This window comes from Peromyscus eremicus, chromosome 19 (assembly GCF_949786415.1).
Source record: "Peromyscus eremicus chromosome 19, PerEre_H2_v1, whole genome shotgun sequence".
In the NCBI taxonomy this organism is placed as follows: Eukaryota; Metazoa; Chordata; class Mammalia; order Rodentia; family Cricetidae; genus Peromyscus; species Peromyscus eremicus.
In genome coordinates this window covers 31,431,128-31,452,049 of record NC_081435.1, presented here as the reverse complement: position 1 = coordinate 31,452,049, position 20,922 = coordinate 31,431,128, and the positions used below count along the sequence as shown (strand labels likewise).

Sequence of the window (20,922 nt, the reverse complement as noted above, 5' to 3'; positions counted from 1 at the left end):
ATGAAGGCCTCAGGGAAGGCAGACATCTGTAATAGTTTTCCTTTTGGCAAGCATTTCAATTGCACTCCTAACAAAACTTAAAAACACATAGTAAGTTTATAAATGTAAATTTCAAAAGAGGGGATACAAATCCTATCTGTTTACCAGCTTCAGACTTTAGTCTGCTCATCAGTACCAGTCTTCAACAGGTCCCATAATTTCTATGACACTTAATGTATGGATATGACTGTTCTACAGAACACAAGCACAGGTCAGTCACGATTTCTTTCTAAGTGTTGTTGCCATCATGGCAGGTGGGAAGATAAGCGTATCTTCTCACACATCTTATTTATGTGGCACTCTGGTACAGGCAACCTATGAGAACAACATAGGATTTACAGAGAGAGAGCAAGAGAACGAGAGAGACAGAAAAAGAAAAGCCAGGAAAACTTAACTGAGCATCAAAGGTAAGTTCATAGTACATACATGACAGGTTGAAAGGAAGCCCAAAAGGCACAAACCTTTGATATGTTAATGAGAAAGAAACAAGAAAACAAAACAAAAATTACAAGATTCTCGCTATTAAGCAACAGGTAACATTAAAAGACTGAACACACAGGCACACAAAGGAAAAAGGAAGAACAGGCTTTCTACAAAATTTCTTGTCTTTTATATTGGAAATACAATATTATAGTCAAGCCTTTAAAAACTATATACTATCCAAGATTCAGTTGTCTTAAATCGCATATGCTGCTTTCTTAAAAAACAAAAACAAAAAAAAAAAACAGGTTTAAGAGTTTTATAAAATATATTGTGTAACAATAATCATTTACAATCCACATATATAAAAGGGTTGGTTTATTGTAGTTCAAATACATAAACTGAACATTCAAACATCTTAAAATTAAACTTTAGAAACAAAAGTTCAACATTCAAACAGGAGTAGTTTACAGGGAACACCCAGAAAGGTAATTTTGTTGTCTAATTCAGAATTTCGGTAAAGATCACTCAGTGGAGAATAAAGTATGTTTACCAGGACTCAGTTCTGGCCACCATGTTAGTTATGAATGTGTTCATACCTGAGAAGAAATTACTAAAGCAATCTTCTCCTGGGCTCCACAAGACTTGGCCTCTACTCAGAGGGGGAGTCAAAGCACGGAAGCAAACACACAACTAAGGTGTTCCTTAGAGACAAAGGATGGCCACTAGAATAGTCATCATCTCCGCAAGAATTCAATTCAGTGTTTTCTCTTTTACCCGCTTCAAAACGAAATCAAAACAAACCCCAACTTCAGTTTTCTTGGAGTCTGTGGTATTTGCAAGCTCCAACCACAAATGCTCCTATCTTGCTGAGTAACACTGCTAGTAAGAACACCACCAAGTCACTGACTTCCACACCTCATAAAAGGATGATTTTTAGCTTCGAGATTTTAAATTTACTAGACAGCCTATATTTGAGTATGTACGTCAGTCATGCCACACAAAGAAAAGCATTAAATATTTTCGAAGTGTTCTGTTCAGAGACTGCTCACAATTGCTTCTCCTTCTGTTCATCAGGTGGTTTTGCAATAGGTTGACTAATGCACATATATGTAAAAACCTGAACTTTTGGCTCATGCAAGCATTTTCAATTAACAGAGAGCCCGTGGAAGGGTATTTAGAATTATTTTGTTGATCGTCTAGTGGGCTCTGATGCTGTGGGAGGTGGTGGTGGACCCCGGCGATCCAGGTCATCAACGTATGCCACGATCAGTTTCCTCCTCTCCTCTGGTACACAGTCCAGTACTAGATACCGTTTGTCATTCTGCAAAATCTTTTCTACATCTTTCAGGTGCTGATCAGATTCTTGGATTAGCTTTTTGGATCTGAAATAAGAAAAAAAGCACAAGAATTACTGACTGCTGTTCCCTGGTCTTTCAGAAATGAGCTGGAAATGTCCATCTAGTTCCTAATTGTGTTTCCACTTTTTAAAGAAAAATTTCACTGCAGCAGTCACCTTTGTAAATCGCCTCAGCAAAGACTCCAACGAGTGAAAGGGCCTCAGAAGCTGAATTACCCTCCCACCCCTACTGGTGGTCCCTCCAGATCAGGGCTGAGGGTGGGTAGGTAAATCTTGCCCGTGCTGTACCTGTTCTGTGGATGAACAGAGGACTTCAGTCTGCGGGGCTGCCAATCCCAGCATCTTTCACAAGCTTTCACTTTCACATCTTTCACTAAATTAACTATAAAAATGTAGAAAGAAGTCTTACTTCACATCTAATTTAAAAGCCCAAGCTGATGCAAAACATTAAGGATCCTGACGAAAAAATCCAAACGACAAAACACCTGAGAACCACACCCTCAGCGCTATCTATCCTCCCGTGCACACCCTTCATCAAGGTTGTCTGTAAGAAGAAATGCTGGAGCGGGAAGCGTACTGGTTCCCTGCACAGCACAGGACTGTAGGCTATACCACACTGTCTTCCTGATGGAAGGTTACTAGTGGTGATGGGCTGGGTGTGCTACACCAAAAACTTCTAAGGGCTCTGATTTTTCATTTTTTTAAAAATAAGTGTATCCAGCAAACAGCTTTCCTAAGGGGGAAAAATAATTTTTCTGCTTTAACAAGATGATTTCAGGCATTGACGATCTAATCACACTCAATAGTCCTCAGAGGAGGCAAAAATAATTCATAGTGAAGGATTCATTTAAAGTCTCTTTGCGAATTACAATTTTTCAAAGAGTTGAGGGTCCTCAAAAAAAAGCAGTGAAGTTAAAAACAAAAGTGTATTTTAAAAACTGGATGTAGACAACACAAAATACAAATTGACATCTGGGCCCTTTCTTTCAAAAAAAATAAAAAATAAAAAATAAAACCAAAAAGGTACTGTGATACAGCCTGTATCTGCCCTCGAGGAACGCTGGCGTCTTCTGACTCCTAAAATTCAATGTCAACATGTGTGTGAGTGAAAAGTATGCTCTGGCCGTTCGAGTACAGGCTAGTGGAGACAGCTGCAGTGGGACACCCGACGGCACTCACCTGTACGTTATAAATTTGGTCTCTTTCAACAGCGTCCTGAAGTCAGCTTTGGCAGTGATGTACTTGTCTCTGATGTACTCTTCAAACTCCCTTTGTTTTTTCTGCAGGGATGGGAAAAAGATTAAAGGGAGAACCCAGACAGACGCTAAAACAAACAACTTCTTTACTAAAGCAGTAACCTGTGAGTCCTGCAATAAGATTCAGAATAAAAAAAACAAAAACAAGGCAGGGTAGGGTTTTCTTTCTATACAACTTACTGTAGTATATAACCTGCAAAGCACATTTTTTTAAGGAGAAAAAGTCACAAGAATGTGAAGCACATTCAGCTAAAATGAAATCTGTCTTCCTAATGTCCTTAGGAGGTAAGCACAAGAGAACCACGAGACTAAGGATCAAACAATCTTTTCCTACAGTGTATTATCTTCCAGCTCAAAGACTGTAATGCTACATAATGTATGGATATACAAAGCAGGAGAACATTCAGAACCTAAGTACATACTGTGCATTTGGCTTTCTAGTGAGGAAATTGTAATGAAAGTTCTATATTATCTATATATAGACCCTGCTATCAATTCCTTCTAAGTAGTTAGGTAAATTGGGAACTGACAGTGGGTCTCCTCTCTATCAGTCTATCATTCTCACAGCCTTACATATTTTGTGGTTCACATCAAAAATGCAATTTACTAGAGCTTGAGAAATTTAGTCTTTGGGCTTCTCAATGTCAGACCAAGATATCCCAATCAGTGACAAGACAACAGGACAGCCAAAGGGACAGAATGGTGTTTTCCAGGAAACTATTTTTTGTATTATTCCCTGTATCAGACATTAGATGGGCTTGTTTCCTATACAGAGGCCAGCGTGCAAGAACTGGGCTCTGCTGTTAAAATCTAATGCACTGGAGACTGCTGCTATAGAGGCTCCTCTACAAGAACTTAGGACCTCACACTGTTTGCCAGTGTGACTTAATAGGAAGGTCCTTCCATACCTTAGTACCAACTGCCAGCCCAATGTCCACCTAGCAGAAACTGGCTGTAGTTTCATTCAATTGGTAAGACCTTAAACACAAATTTAAGCTTTAGATTACCACTTCCTTGTTAATGTATGGAACACAATTTTTTAAGACATGTACTTAAAAGCTAGTTGTGGTGGTGCATACTTTTAATCCCACAACTAGGAAGGCAGAGGCAGGTGGAATTCTATGAGTTCGAAGCCAGCCTGGTCTAAAAAGTGAATTCCAGGAGAGTCAGGGAATTTACAAAGGAATTCTGTCCCAAAAAACAAATAAATAAATAAAATGTACTTAAAGTCCTGGTTTATATTTCATAATGTAATTCACCTAAAATCATGTTTGGTAAAAATGAGTTTCATATTTGGTCAAGCTACTAATGACATGATTATGCACCCATCAGCATTTATAAACTTCAGGGTGTAATAGTGCAATGTGCAGCCTCAGCATTCTAGAGGCTAAGGCATGAGGTTTATCCGGAGGCCAATCTGAGCCACATCATTAGTTCCATGCAAACCCAAGTGTCATGAGGGGATGTCCCAAATCCTCTTACCCTGTCACTGGAGGAAAACTTAATGCACCGAGGATCTTCCTTAATTATTTTCTTCACTTCTTTCCATGTGGATGTTAAGGTAATCTTTGAAAAAAACAAGTGAAAAGAAAACATAACTACAATTCCCTTTTATTCAGGGAGTCAAACTCAGTACATATGGTACATAATATTACACACTGACCTGCAATCTCTGGTAATGCCCAAGCGTAACTGGACTAGTTAGGGACAGGGAGCAGCTTTAATGCAATTTCTTTTTGCTGGCTTGCCACAAGAGTTATTTTCATGGCCATACTTTCAAGGTGGCCTAAGACAATCACCTGCAAACCCTGTATTTACATGGGCAAACATCATAACTTCTGTAGAAAGCATCACCAAAAAAGAGCAGATAAATAGGAACAGAACCTGGATAAGAAAGCGTACAAACTGCCAGGTGAGGGCTACAGCACCACACTGCAAACAGAGGGAAGGAAGAGAGCCCACTGGTGACGCACAGCTAAGGGCATTCTAGTCACCAGAGAAGCAGCTACACATTTGGAAGCTGCAAAAAGAACTAATTCCTGACAAGTGAGAGCACAGTAACATGTTTAAAAGAGGGGGAAATCAGAAGAGAATGTTATAAAATCTAAGGATTCAAATAATGGGTCTGACCAAGACACTAAAAATTGTGTCAGAATTTTCCATCATCAAATTATAAATGGAGATTCCAGAAAAGAAAGACAGGCCTCTCACCGCGGACGTTTCATCCAGAAGCTGCCTGAAGTGCTCCCTTTTCTTCTTGGTAAGTGCTTCAATGTGTTCATTGAAAAGCTTCTCTTTCTCCTCTCTTTCCAATAAGGACCCAGATTCCCAGCGGTGATCTTTCCGGAGGGTCCTCCTAGTATCAGACCATGACACATCGGAAGAGCGGACCTAAAAACAAACAATGTGTGTGTGTATTTGATGCGTCCACACACCCACACACCCACATCCCACCAAGTAGACTTTTTTACACAATAAGAAGTTCAAACTGTAGTCAGGAATGATTAACTTCACCCAGGCTTTACAAAGTTAGTCACATTCAAAAACTAAAAACATTTCCTGAGGTAGTCGACCAGGAAATGAATCCTGTGTTAAAAGACCACTATAAGTACAATGTTCAGTAAGTGAATTTGGTCAGGAGATTAGCTTTCCATCAAGTTAACCAACAAATAAGCAATGTACATTGCCAATAGTTTAAGCAAGAAGCTTATGGTAATACCATTTTAGTTAAGAAGTCTCCTAAAACCTACTTAAGAACAGAAATCTTAATCCTGGTGATCAATTACATAATGAAATACTCAGGCTGAGGGGCAGGGGTGAGGAGCAGATCATCTTCCAGTCATGACCACTAAGAAGTTTATAAATAGTACTTTATGTCGCTAAATGTTATGTCAATTAAAAGAAAGAAATGTTAATTTTGCCTTCTTCTATCACTAAATATCTCCTCTCCAAAAAGTGGTACAATAAAGCTTGAGCTCGAATCTGGACTTATAACACTTCTAACCCACAGCAAAAGCTCAAAGTAATATATGGAAATTAGTGAGCATGAAAATGCACAATCTCAAAATACTAAGGGTAAAAAGTGTTATGATTATCTCAATAGATATTGAAAAAAAAAAATAAATAAATTCCCTTTCATAACAAAAACTTAACAACATAACATGAGCAGGGGCCAGCAAGATGGTTCAATAGGTGAAGGCACTTGTTGCCAAGTTCAACAACCTGAGTCTAATCCCAGGACCCCAACGTGGTAGAAGAAGAGAACAGACTCCTGAAAGTTGTCCTGAGGTCCACACATACAGCATAACCCAAGGGCACACACATACATTTACAAAAATAAATGTAATAGACTGAATATAGGGGGAATGTAATTCAGTGCAATGAAGACTGTCCATAATGAGTCATAGCTAATCATCTCCAAGAGTGAGAAGTTGAACATTTTGCCTCTAAGATATGAGGTGTTAGGAATGTCCTCTCTTAGCCTTCCTTCTCAAAATAGTATCTTTAGAAGACAAGAGGAAAAAGACATCACAACAGGAAGCAAGAGTTTAAAATGTCGAGGTTGCTGATGACATGATCCTACATATAGAAAAATCTGAAGACTCCACCAAAACACTGTTGGAAACAATAAATTTAGTAAAGTTAAAAGGATACAAAAATCACCATACACATGTCAGTAAGATTTCATAAGCAATCAAAATGTAAAGTGTGAGAAAATCTCACACGCAACAGCATTAACAACACCCTCCCAAAAAATAGTAGTATAAATTTAAGCAAAGAGCAAATTATTTGTATGCTAAAAACCATTAAACACTGACAAAAAAGAAAAACTGAAAGAAGTAAAAACGAGCTGGACGATACTCTGTGCCCACTGATTAGAGAAACAGTTCTTACATTCCTATGAAGCCAAGTTAATCTTGAGCACAAAACAAAGACAGAAGCACCACACACTCTGATTTCAAAATGTAATTATGATAATATAACTTTGGGGAAAAAAACAGACAATAACAGAAACTGTCACAGATCCAGCTGGTTCACCAACACCATCAATGGCACAGTACTAAGTTAAGTCACACTACAGACAATGACAGGAACTAGGAAGAACGAAAGACAGAAAGAGAAGAAGGAAAGTATACAAATACAGAATGTCTTTAACATTTACCAAACATCTAAATGTGTGTTGGCACTGGAACTACAACTAAGTAAAATGACAACTGTCACTTTTCAGAATGTGTATTTTCTATAGGACAAATGTAATAAGTGTGACAGTGGTGTATGCTGAACACAAGGAGCTGTGGGTGGGAAACAGCTTCTAGGAGAGGTCAGTGTGCACTCTTTGTTTTGTCTGGTTTGTTTATTTTTGGTTTTGAGACAGTGTTTCTCTGTGTGGCCCTAGCTGTCCTTGAACTCACAGAGATCTGCCTGCCTTTGTCCCCCAAGTACGGGGATTAAAGGCATGAGCTCTTCCACAGTGAGAAAGTGTGTCACTGCGGTGGGAAGGTGAAGGACTGCCACAGACAAAACAGGTGGTCTGTCTGTCTACTTTAATCAAGGTGCTGCACCCCATCTAGGTAAGAGGATCAGTGCCTTAGATTAGCCTGGGCAACAAAGGAAAACCCTGTCTCGGAGCAAACAAACAAAGGAACTGAATTCTAAAACAAAATAAAAAACAACAAAAGTGTTGAATTTGACTGGCAGGCAACTGCTGGGAGTATGGAGAGCCTTAACCTCCTTCAAGTAACCAGGAGAGACAAAATGAGGTTTGCTCTTCACAAAAATCACTGCAATTGCAACTAAAGCAAAAAAAAACTCAGAGGAATGTCAGGAAGGAAAGCGATCTCAAACTACTAAGATGTCCAGATGCAGAGCACAAAACTGCAGCAGCAGAAGCAGCGGAGAGTCCAGCTAGTAGAGGAGACAGTGACTAAGAGGGATGACACAGCAGAGCAGCCCCAACACTCCTTGTTTCCCTACACACCTCAACAACTCTAGGGCTAAGTCTCAGAGCTGTCTCTTGGGTCAGTACGCTTCACCATCTACGGTATACCTGATCATCACAATGATCCTGAACCAGTGGTTCTCAATCTGTGGGTCGTGACCCCTTTGTGGGTCGTGACCCCTTTGGGGGTCACATATCAGATCAGAAATTTACATTATGATTCGTAACAATAGCAAAATTACAGTTAAAAATAATTGTATGGTTAGGAGTCACCACCACACGAGAAACTGTATTAAAGGGTCACAGCATTAGGAAGGTTGAGAACCATTGGTCCTAAACATCAAGAAAAAATCTAATTATGCTCAGCGCACTTTATTACAATGGCTAGTATGTAAGAGTTTAAGATGGCTTTCACCAAAAACTATCTTAAAAACTAAATTTTGGAGTTATGAATTTTCATTTTTAAAAACATCTAACTTGGAATTTCTTGTGTTTTCCTATGTCAGTAATACTAATACCAAAAATTCAACTTTTTTTTTTTTTTTTTTTTTTTTAAAGATTTATTTTATTTATTATGTATCCAGTATTCTGCCTGTGTCCTTGCAGGCCAGAAGAGGGCACCAGATCTCATTACAGATGGTTGTCAGCCACCATGTGGTTGCTGGGAATTGAACTCAGGACCTCTGGAAGAGCAGTCGGTGCTCTTAACCACTGAGCCATCTCTCCAGCCCAAATTCAACTTTTAAATGCTTCACAAGTAACAAATTATCTCATAATCAATTTACAGAACACTGGTACTAAAATGAACTTCCGACGTCCAGTATTCAGAGAAAGGAAAGTACCATGTCAGACAGAAGAGCCTTGAAATTCTGGATTGCTTCTTCTCGTTTGTGCTGTTCTCTCTCTCGGTCAATTTCTTTAGTTTGCTCAGAACGTGCTTTCTGAACTTCTCTTTCCCGTTCTCGAAGGCTTGCCTCAATGCGGGCTTGCCTTTCCAGCTCCTTTTCCTTTTCAGAGTCTAAATTCTGTAAAAATAAAATTACATTATCCTCCTTACCAATCTCATTAAGATCTTTTCAGAAGTCGGGCAGTGGCAGCACACGCCTTTAATCCCAGCACTCTGGAGACAAAAGTAGGCGGATCTCTGAGTTCAAGGCCAGCCTGGTCTATAAAGCATGTCCCAAGACAGCCAGGGATACACAGAGAAACTCTGTGTTGGGCAGGATTTCTCCTCCATAAAATACCTTGCCAACGAAAAGTGTTCAAAATGTAATTTTCCCTCAGAACATTTATAAACATGTCTTCCCAATCAACTGAGATTCGTAATTTCACCTTCCCCACCAACTATGAGAAAAATTCCACCCCAACATTCAAGCAACATCCACCCTTAAACAACATTAAGTAATACAATATTCAAAGGTTAACACCAGTGAGTTAACAGTTACCTTAGCTATTTTGTCTATGTACTGTTTGAAAAGGTCTTCTCTCATTGAAGAACTATCCACCGCTTTGTACCGTGGGTCACTTTCTACTTTATCTTTCACTTTGCTCCATCGAGATTGACTGTCCAAGTGATGATTGGACAACAACTCAAAAAAATCCGATTTAATCTACATTTTAAAACAAGTGAGGGAGAATGATACACTGTGAGAAACTCTCCATGTCTAAATAATTAACAACCCAACAACCTACTTCTTACCTTAAACATGATCATAGTAATTTTTAAAAGTCACTCACTTGGAGGCCAATGAATCTTAGTGAAAAAGAAATTCCCCCATTGTTAAAAAAGATAAAACTCAAGAAACATACAGACTATTTAAAATCTGCCAAATCCCCACCATCATATTTAAAACTACACAGACAACAAACAGTATTTAGGTTGCTTACAGCCTTTGAACTCAGGGCTGCTGTGTTTTCATACGGAACATCAACTTGAACTGAGCTGCACATAGTTTTAGCAAGATCCAGGCTTACGAGGTGACAGCAAAATAATTTAATATGAAGATGGTAAGAATGATTCATTTTAAAAACTAGATGAATAATTTCCGTTCATTAAAATTAAGAGAAAATCCAGAAATCACTGAACACAAATACCAAGTTTTTATGACCTGCTATCAAATGTCTAAAAGGATTTTAAAAACTTCTATTTTAATATTTATTTATATTATATAAACTACATAAAGTGTTACAGTTTTTAACGTGTGTGATACATGAACAAATATTATATATAAACTCTTAAAATCTTTTCATTGTGGGCATTACCATGACGAGCTTGCTAAAGCTGCTAAGCATGAAAAGTAGACAATAAACGGCAAAAAATGAAATTTACCAGCAGCTTAACTCACAGCCCTTCTGTTTTCCATCCTTACCACAGCAAAAATACTTAAGCACTGTACAGTACAAAAGTTAGAAAGCCAATTTTCTAACAGGGTTAACTCCATCGCCTGCACCTTCAAATGTGTACTTCTAAAGGATGAAGTCGTTCCAGTAAGCAGCAGTAAACAGAAGCTTGAGTACTGGTTTTTGCAAACAAAACGCATACACGTCAAGTTAAAGCAAACCAACTCTAAGGGCATGATTTTTAGAAAATGAAAAGCTGCACTGAAGCAAACCCTTATTATTCCTACCCTGCTACTGCAGCTAGTCTTACAAGGTTACAATTTTTTTTAAGTCTAAGATTAACAAAAACATAACAGAGGAAAAGTGATAAAATTTCATTAACCAAGTATTTCACAAAATGTGAACATACAATCTATTACATTAACCCTTATAAATTCTCTGATGGTCTGGTAATCTGTTTTGTATCTTTTAAATTAGCTCAATCTATCTTTATAGTCTGAGGATAAGGATTTTATAGAAGTCTTTACTTGGATTTATTTGATATCCTGTCTATTCAATGTTCTTCCGGGGACTCCAGTGGGAAATTAAAAATAATACACGTAAGGACCAGAACTGCAGGACGATAAAACAGTAACAGCACAACTAGGAAATTTGCTGATACCATGGGTACCAGTGATGGCAGCTGTTAAAACTAAATTGACTGGCAGGCCACACAGAATCCAACTGCAAAGTCTACCCATTTATTATAAAATAAAATTCTTAAGTTATCCCAAACATGTTTAGAAAATTAAGTTATTAAAAAAAATTTACATTCAGTACAATCATACACTATCAAATGATCAAATACATTATTCTAAAAGTCAAAAGTAGGGGCTGGAGAAATGGCTCAGAAGTTAAGAGCACGGGCTGCTCTTCCAGAGGACCCGGGTTCAACTCCCAGCACCCACAAGGCAGCTCACACCTTTCTGTAACTCTAGTTCCAGGGCTTCTGACACCCTCAGAAATACACGCAGGCAAAACACCAATGAACATAAAATAAAAACTAAGAAGAAAAATTACATATTGAAAAACAAAAGTCCAGAGTAGCAATTCATTGACATGATTCTAACAGATATATGAAATATTCCTAATTTTTGTTTAGATGATTTTTTTCTGAACATTTAAGAAGCATAATCATTTTAAGTCATCTGTAAAGTAATTCTATAAAAATTTACTTTGAAGCCCAACATATCAAATAATCAGAGTTCTCCTATTACTATCAAAAGCTGTTTCATCTAATACTATTTTAACTAAAAGAGACTTCTTAACAATGAGACTTAGGATTACTTCCTAAATATTGTTAACCTTTCTTAACAGCAGTAAGTAACCCTAAGCAGTAATTCTGAAGGTCAGGAATGAGGCTCCAGAGGCTTTCCCCCATTACAGAGAACACTGAACACTCCGGAGAGTGACTGTTTTGATGGCTCACACACCACTGGTGCCATCTCCCTACTGTTTTGTCTCCACAGTGGTGAGCTCTCTATTCCTGACACTGCAATCAAATGACATTTCAGACGCATTAATCTTTAATAGCTGACCTTTAATTCTGAGAAGCAATAATTTATATGTAAGATACATCTACTGAAAGATTAGAAACTTACTAAAATGATATTTTTTAGAATACAAAGATTAAGAAGTTCTTTGAAATTCAAATGTTAGCATCTATAAAGACTTCTGAAATCTTAACACGCTTTAGTTACCATGGAACTAAACCCCATTCCAGGTTTACCAGATAACTTATTTAATAGAATTTAAAGCAATTCTAAATAGTTTACTGAGGTTTCTAAAATTAGGATTATGAAAATAGATATGCATAATCTATGTAAACCAACAATTGTGCAAATGAAAGGAAAACACAGATCCAATTGCTTATACCTACAAACAAGGTTAGGAAACAGTACACTCATTAGTCCTCACCCCACCAAACAGGCCACTAGAACTAAACCATCTTACCTTCTCACCTCTGGTCTTCGAATCTTCTTTTTCTTTCTTCCTTGCAGCTGCCACAAATTCATTAAACAATGCTTCTCTATCTTTCATCTTTTCAATTGCTTTGAATCTTGAATCTTTAGCATGTTTGGCAGCAAATTCACTAAAAGTAGCTCTGTAAGAAAATGGTCAGCATGCTAACTTTAGTTGACTATTTGTTTCTAAAACAAGCATAAAAGGAATATACCATCTTCTTAGCAGGAATGTGTGCCACAGACGTGTAGGTCCCGAATCTGAACAGTGACACACAGGAAGAAAAGGAAAGCAGTACTGACTGAAAACGTGGTTAGTGGTTATATGCCAACCAACTAAGATTAGGGGATACAGTAAATAACTCATCCACTACCCAAGTGTGTAGCCATGGCTTGCTTCAAACACAATGGGATAGCTTATCTGACCGACTCTCCCTAAACTGAACGAAGTAGATAGGGCACCTGATTTAAAGCAGATGACAACAGGCAGAGTACCAGTGAGGTACCTGAAAGGAGAGAATTCAGGAGGTACACCCGACTGTAACTCATCTTCACACAACCTCCCAAGGTGCAGAGCTAGGTCACATGTAACATAGTGGCTACAAAAGTTTGGGCGCTAAAAGAACACAGGAAGAAGTCCTAGAGACAAGGGAATCCTGACTCCCCAGAAGACTCACTGTGGGGTAATTCCCAAAGGGGCCTCAAACACAACCGAACTGTTCAAAAGCGTGGCACAACCATCTTCCATGCTATGTCATCACAGTAAGAGTGAAAAAGCATCCCTCACCACTTGTGAGGCAGAGGCAGGTGGATCTCTGAGTTCAAGGTCAGTCTGGTCTACACAGCAGCCAGGGCTGTTACACAGAGAAACCCTGTCTCAGAAAACCAAAAAGGCAAGGCTGAAGAGATGGCTCAGCAGTTAAGAGCATATACTGCTCTGACGGAGGACCTGAGTTTGCTCACAACCACCTGTAATTCCACTTCCAGGGGATCCAATACCCTTTATGATCTCTGCAGGTCACTGCACTCATACCCTCACATAGACACATAATTAAAAATAAAATCTAAAAAATAAAAAGCACAGAGATAAAAGAGTTTCAAATATGCCTAAAGAATAGTATCAAGCAAGTCCGTAAAAGATTTACAAGGGAGATAGCTCCATTTGCAAAGACCCACTCTAATACGTCATAAAGTCAAGCCTCCAGGTAACAGCCAGTAACTACACCGTCTGCTTAGCAAATGGAAGATATAAGAGTCTAGAGTTTGTAAATGTCTAAAATGCTAAGTATTTAAAAATATCACAATATATACAAAGAATTACATATGTTACTTTGGGGGAAACAAACCCTAGATAGTCATCCAGACATTGTTCTAAGAAGCAATGTTTTCAAGCTCTTATAATTACACTAGAAAATTAAGTGAAAATAAATTCAAACAACTGAAAATTATCTTAATGAGCAAATAAGAAATTTCAACAGACAGGATGGCTTCAAACTCACACAGATTCACCTGCTTCTGACTCCAGAATGCCAGGATTAAGCATGCACACCCAGACCAGAAAAAAATATTTACAAAAAGTTAAAACCATTAAGAAAGATTAACTGAGTATGTTTAACATTATAATGGACACACTAGAAAGATCATTTATGTGAAAACTAGATCAGTCACTATTACCTAATCGAGGATGACCCAGAGAACTGATTGGGGGTGGGAGCCAGGAACAGAACGCTAACAAGAACAGGGAGAACCCAAAAGAGCAAAGAGTACATTGAGGGCACAAGATAACTAGCCAAAATTCCCCAAATTTGATTAAAAATACCACTTTGTAATTCTAAAAGTCTCTGTCAATCCCAGAAGGTCAACAAATACAAAGACAATGAAGGACTCCAGGCTAATAATATGCAAGGTGTTTAAAAGAGATAAAGAGGCAGTTCCTATAAGCCAAGTAATGATGAAGTTCAGTTGGGGCTGCCCACGTTTCTACTTTTCCGTTGTTCTATTTCTTTCTTTTTTTTTGGACACTGGCCAGAACTGAAGTGTGCTTTTACTGGTCCTTCAGGCTTCCTTACTCTTCCTCTAAAGTGTCTCCCTGTCATGCGCTACCTGTCTAACCAGTATCTGACTTCTGAGCCTGCTCACATGGCATGGATCTTTTCATTCTCTTCTCCATTCTCCTCCTCCAGGCAGCTGCTGAGATTACAGCTTTCCTGGCCTGGGATGTTTAAAGGAAAACAAAACAAAACAAAACAAAACAAAAAAACCTCCAATGAAACTATCCTCAAACTTCAAAAATAGGAAAAAGGTAGTTTTTCCATGAATACAGAGCATTCTTTATAAAGCTTATACAATGATTTACCCCTACAATAAAACACTTTCGTATTTAAAGGAAAAATAAGGTTTATTTATCCCTTTAAAAATCATGTCAACACAAAACTAAAATATACTACCCTCTGTGTTTAGTGAGACAGCAAGCAGTCACAGTTAGCTATGAGCCATTCCTCCTGTTTATACTATTCTCAACAATGGTGGACTGAGTAAAACTCCTGTCACCACCACCTAAGCTGCTTATGTTACTGTCCTTACCTACAAAACAGGGATAACTTGATCACCTAAATCACTGTTGCACATACACACTTGATTTCAGGGGGAAACACATACTCAGATGTGACTGGAGTCAAACACGTACCTGGGATTAAACTTTGCTTCTTCCATCATTTTTTTGAAATCTTCCTTGGCTTGCATTATTTTGTTTTTCTTTTCCCTGCGTTCTTCCTCTGCTCTGGTCTTGACATACTGATCAAACACCTATCACAAAAAATATACCAACTTGATAACATAGTCTTTCTAATAGAAAATTACAAAACAATGTCTCCATCCAAACTGTAATAGGAACCATATACTAAGTATAGATAATTAACAGTAGATTATCTCCAGCAAGTCTCACTTTATCAAAATAGTACACAAGTATATGACACTCCACTTAGCATTCCGGGACTAAACAGAAAAAGAGAAACAAAGAAAAGCCCTGTATTTCATAATTTTCTCCCAATGGTATAGTATGTATTTCAAACAGACATGCAAGCTACACCACAGTCCTCTGGAACTCGTTCTAGAAAAGTCAACAGCAAGAGGCCATAATTTAATTCTACTTCAATACTTAAATCTACTCTACACTACTTCCCCTCCTTAGTACTGTACAACCAAGATAAGTTAACGGAAACTCCAATGTCTGGGTCTAGAAAGCTCTGTTGGAAGAGTCATTCTCATTGCTTTACATATTGTCTATGATGCTTCTACACTAAAATAACAGTTCAGAGTTGCAACTGGACCACAAAACCCCACATATTATCCGACCCTTAAAAGTCTGCAGATCCCTGTTCTAAAAGGCTAAACAAGTGTCTCCTACCTTGAGGCAACATCATTTCTTAATGCAGCTACTAGACTAAGAACCACAGTCTCAGAACTGAGGCACAGTTCTCTAGGAAGTATGTGGGCTGACTCCCATCTCAATTAGCCCAATCTAAAGAATCCCTCACAGCATGCATGCCCTGGGGCTTGTCTTCCTGGGGGATTCTAGAGTCTGTCAATTGACTATCAGTGTTAACCCTAACCATCTTTGCAAAAGCCCCAAACCATGGCAGCCCACCCGAATGTCAGACTGGTCTACTGCTTCTCTCTTCACCGTGAGGCAAGAGTTCAAAGGCATCTGATTTAGGACTCTGTCAAGAAACAAAGTTCAAAAAGAAAGGGAAAAACATACAAAACTCAAGCAACTTATGAAACTAACTCTAGAAGAAAAACCTAAACAAAATCTTAGAAATTGATAAGGGAAGAAGTAAAATAGAACCAAACAGGTTAGCTGACAATGGTGAGGGGCAAAAAAATTCAAGAGAAAAGACCAGGAATTTAAGAATGAGGGCTGGGGATTAGAGGCCGGGGTTCAATATCTAACACAACAAAAGAAAAGGGAAGAAAAGGGAAAAGGTGCAAGGGAGAGACTGGGGATGAACGATGAACCCAGAACCCAGAGCCCAGAAAAATAAATTCTCTGCTCCAAAACAAAACAAAACCAATTTGGAGAACCTGCGGCTCGGAAGCTCACGCACCATACGGAGAACCTAGTACTATTGTTTTGTTAAACTGCCTTCTAAACACTTATCTCTATACCCACAATTCACTCAAGCTTTCCAGCCCTCATCACAGAACCTTCTTCTTGCAGCCAATGGCTATTTATTAATAAATGATAATTTAACAGCTTGTCAAAGTGTAGAGAATGAGTAGGTCTAGAGTGCTCAATCCTAAATGAGACATCTGTATCACACTCCTCCCCACATGGCACAGAAAACACTGTGCGAGAGTGGAAGCAGAGGCTAGGACTGCCTGAAAAGACCTGTATAAGATCAACCCAGTGCAAAGTCCAGCACAGAAGAGGAAGGACTACAGTAGTTCTATAAAGATGAAGATTGTTTAGCAATTAAGGACTGCCAAGTAGAAAGGCCCATCGTGCTGCCTGTGATCCAGTGAGTGGCATATACCCATGCATATAGGCTGGCACTGAACTGGACTTGGTGGGCTATGGAAAGAGGACACAAGCTAGGGGGGCGTTGTGGCAGGGGAGGGTCTAGGAGGAGCTAGGGGTTGATATGATCATAATATATTGCATACATGTATGAAAATCTCAAAAAATAACAATAACAGCAACAACAAAAGTAATGGAAGAGAATTTCCCAGAACTCAAAGACAGCAATTTCCATAATGCACAATGTAATATTCTACTCAAACATATCTCACTGGAACATCAGATCACAAAGGATTAAGAGAGAATCCTAGGGGAAAATCAAAAACATAATAGGTAACAATACAGCTTCAAAACTATCTCTGAGTGAGTGTTAAAAGCAAAGTAAAACCTTTAAGAAACAATACAAAGAAAGGCCCCAACAAGGCTTCCTTAAATATGTAAAACTCAGTAAGTTATCGACACCACCACCACCACCACCACCACCCAACTACTTTTTTAAGTTATAAAAGGGATGAAAGTAGCAAAACTAAGTACAACAAAAACCACCTGTGACTGGGCACAATGGAGGTGGAGGGAGCACAATTCTGAGAGCAGCCCAGACTACATGGAAAGATCCTATCTTAAAATGTAAGCACCATGGATGAGCTCGGTAGCAGAGCACTTGCTCAGCACATAGAACACCTTGGGCTTCATCCACAGTACTACACCAACCAAAATCAAACAAAAATCTCATGATGGAGTCAACAGCTGACATCTCCCCAACCCTAAAAAGGATGAAGGAAGCCTTCCAGATGATGGTGAGTTGTCATCACTGAAGATGACAGTTGTAGAACAGGTGAATTTAGAAAGCTGTGGGGGGAAACGTCTCACTTCAGCATCAGAATGTCTATAAATGCACACCAGCATGTCTACATGTGATCGTTTCCTAAAATGCCTCTATCCAGGCCAGTCTACATACACCATCAACAAAACTGTACTGAAACTTCTAGATTACCTTATCCTGCCAGAGACAGACAACACCCCTTAAGTCATAGGAGAGCTAGCCTCCTTTCTCCTACTATCTTCCTAATCACCCAAGCATTACATGCTATATTAAAAGTAACTTCTTTCCTTAAAGCAGCAACATCAACTTAAACCTCTGTATCTCTGCCTGAGTGTCCGGATCACCACCACACAGCCTCTATCAACTTTTTTTCCCTAAGGTACTAGAAAGAATTGTATATCCCCATATATCCCCTCCTTTAAGATAGTCCAGATCAATGTTATAAATTACTGAGATGGACATCATAGAAAATAAGGGTTCTCTTATGCTTATAAATCTTTCCTTATTCCTATCATGCTTTCCAATCATTGTCTTTTAATTTCAACTCACAAATGCAACAGTTACAATGAGAGTAAGGTCTTAAAAGCAATTCCTAGCTAAGTTCCTTTTATAAACATAAGCAAAAATACAATAAAGGATTATACCACCTAGGTCTTTAAGGTAGTTTCTGGGATATTGGTAATATTTCTTGATCTTAGTCATTTACATGCATACACGTTCATCTTGTAAATATTCACTCCTCATTTTTGCTTTTCTGTGTGTATCTTTTTCTTGAGAGAAGAAGTTTATGGGGCTGAAGGGATGGCTCTATCAATAAAGTGCAAGCATGGGTACCCAAGTTCAGGTTCCCAGCGCCCACAGAAAAGCCAGAAACAACGGTGTACATCTGTACCTCAGTACTGGTGGGAGGGAGGAGGCAGAGACAAAAGGATCCATAAAATCTGCTGGCCAGCCAGTCTAGTCAAACCAGTAAGCTCGAGGTTCAATGAGACTGCCAAAACTAAGGTGGACAGTGAGGAAGACACCCAACCATAACCTCTCATCTCCACTTGCACACACATGCACTCACATGCACATCACACCTACAAAAACATGTACAAGTTTACTAAAACATGAGACTATCTAATTATCCTATCAATATGGCCTAGATGCACAATCCTAAATAATCATGCTGGTAATGTGATCATAACAGTCAGTCTTCTAAAACTCTAAATTACATACATTAAAATAACAACTCATCCAAATGTTAGTAATTATCTACACCAGAGCCTAAAATCCTGCACAGAAAGTCTGTTCTGTGAAAAAAATACTATTTTATAATTTGTCACAACATATAATAAAAACTTCTAACCCTTTAGGATACCTCTCATCCAAAACAAGATTAAAGAAGACAAATCATAAGCTAAAACATGTGGTTAGAACTGAAGGATGCAATTTTAGATTAAGACATTTTTTTTAAGTGAAAGCACAAACTCAGATAGAAAATTATGATGTGAAGCAAATCAACTATTTGCTTTATCCTTTATTTTTTATTCACATGTAAATAAAACCAAGTACTTAAGATATATATTTATACTTGAATGCCAAATATGAATTTCTCTTTCCTCTCAGTTTTAAGAAGCTAATTTCCTTAGAAAGCATCGTCTCCACACAGAGGCTCTGAAACAGTATTCTCACTGGTGTAATACAACCCTAGGAAGGCCCTCAATCTCTACCAACTTGGCAACGCTCCCAAAGTTGAAGAACTTAAGTTCTAAAACAGTACTTGGGTTTCGCTCAGACTGAAATTTTAACACTCGGTAACATAAAAATGTGCCATAAAATGTTAAGTCTTCTAGAGTTTTTAAAACAGACATTGATCAAGACACCATACAGAGCAAGGAACTAAACTGCTGTGCTGCCCTTACAGAGGTTACATCCTGTAGGAGAGGGAACATGATAAACAATGTAATTTTATTTTATTTCCATTTATCTATTTGTATGGATATAAGTGTATCTATCTGTGGAGTATGTGCGTGGGCATCTATATACCACAGCCCATGTATGGAAGTCAGAGAACAACCTGCAGGGACTTGTTTTCCTCTTTCACCATGTGGTTTTGCAGACCAGACTCCAGTCAGATGTGTCAGAGGTTCCTTTATATGCTGAGCCACCCTGCTAGACCAAATCCATTAATGTCAGATAATTAGCACTACCAGTGCTATTCAAAAACTATACCAAAAACCACAAATGGTAAAGAGGGAATATTAACAGAGACTGACCAGGCAAAGGAAAACACAAGCACCAAGCGTGCTGCCTTACTCAAGGACTGTTGGTGTGGCTATAATACACAGAAGAACTTCAAGATGTACACAGGAGACCACATGTAAAACATTCCACGTCAAGAGTCTGTTTTATCTTAAATGAAATGGGATGCACTAGACAATTTTAAGACTAGCAACTTAAATCTGATTTCTCTTAAACCTTAAATTACTCTGGCTACTGTGTAGAAAAACTTGACTACAAAAGAAATAGAATAAAAAGAATAAAAAAGACAGGAAGAAAGGAGGCTACAAGATTAAGAGTTGCTCTTCGTGGCTTAGGTTAGGGCATTAGTGGGGAAAATTGTGCGTGAGAGGATAGTTACAGAATGCTTGGAGATAGATTCACTGAACAGAAACAGTGAAAGCAAAAATTCAAATTTATGGCTATAATCTTAGCACTTGGAAAGTAGGAACAGGAACACCCAGTTCACGTTTTAGACTCTGTCTGGCTAAAAACAAATCAAAAAGCCAAGGTTGATTCACAGACTTTGATGGAGCTGTTGTCTGAGATGAGGATGATGTGATCAAATGTGAACAGTTTAAAAATAATTTAAAGCAAATACTTCAAAACAAAATAAAATAGCTACAAAGCTTAAAATGCAGATGCAAATACACTTAGAAAGCTATGTGTTTTATTCTAAGTATCAAAGCATGGACACTACAAATAATTCTTTCTTCATTAATGTTCACAAGTAAAAAATAACATAACTACGGAGAATTATTCCAACCATTACACTACAAATATTCAAAATGAATAGCACTGTTACCAAAAGAAACTTCGCAACTCAAGTGTACTATGAGGATGTAACTCAAATATCATTTTACAGAGACCACTGTCTGGATGGTTCAGATAATTTAATATTTATATAAAATAGTAGTGTGCAATGCTTTAGAGCAAGAAGCAATTACCATGAGGTGATACT

At 38.3% G+C, this 20,922-nt stretch overlaps 1 protein-coding gene across 1 annotated transcript in view; it reads right to left on the bottom strand.

Moving 5' to 3' along the window:
• Nucleotides 1-820: 820 nt before the first annotated feature.
• Nucleotides 821-20,922, bottom strand: part of Tcerg1 (transcription elongation regulator 1) — a 49,580-nt gene continuing 29,478 nt past the window's right edge. The window contains exons 14-21 of the mRNA XM_059246732.1: nt 15,041-15,159; nt 12,347-12,497; nt 9,460-9,624; nt 8,857-9,039; nt 5,287-5,466; nt 4,558-4,641; nt 2,999-3,099; nt 821-1,844 (exon numbers count right to left, since the gene is read on the bottom strand). Of these exons, the coding sequence (XP_059102715.1) occupies nt 1,643-1,844; nt 2,999-3,099; nt 4,558-4,641; nt 5,287-5,466; nt 8,857-9,039; nt 9,460-9,624; nt 12,347-12,497; nt 15,041-15,159 (1,185 nt within the window). The 3' untranslated portion in view covers nt 821-1,642. The remainder of the gene's footprint in view (nt 1,845-2,998; nt 3,100-4,557; nt 4,642-5,286; nt 5,467-8,856; nt 9,040-9,459; nt 9,625-12,346; nt 12,498-15,040; nt 15,160-20,922) is intronic.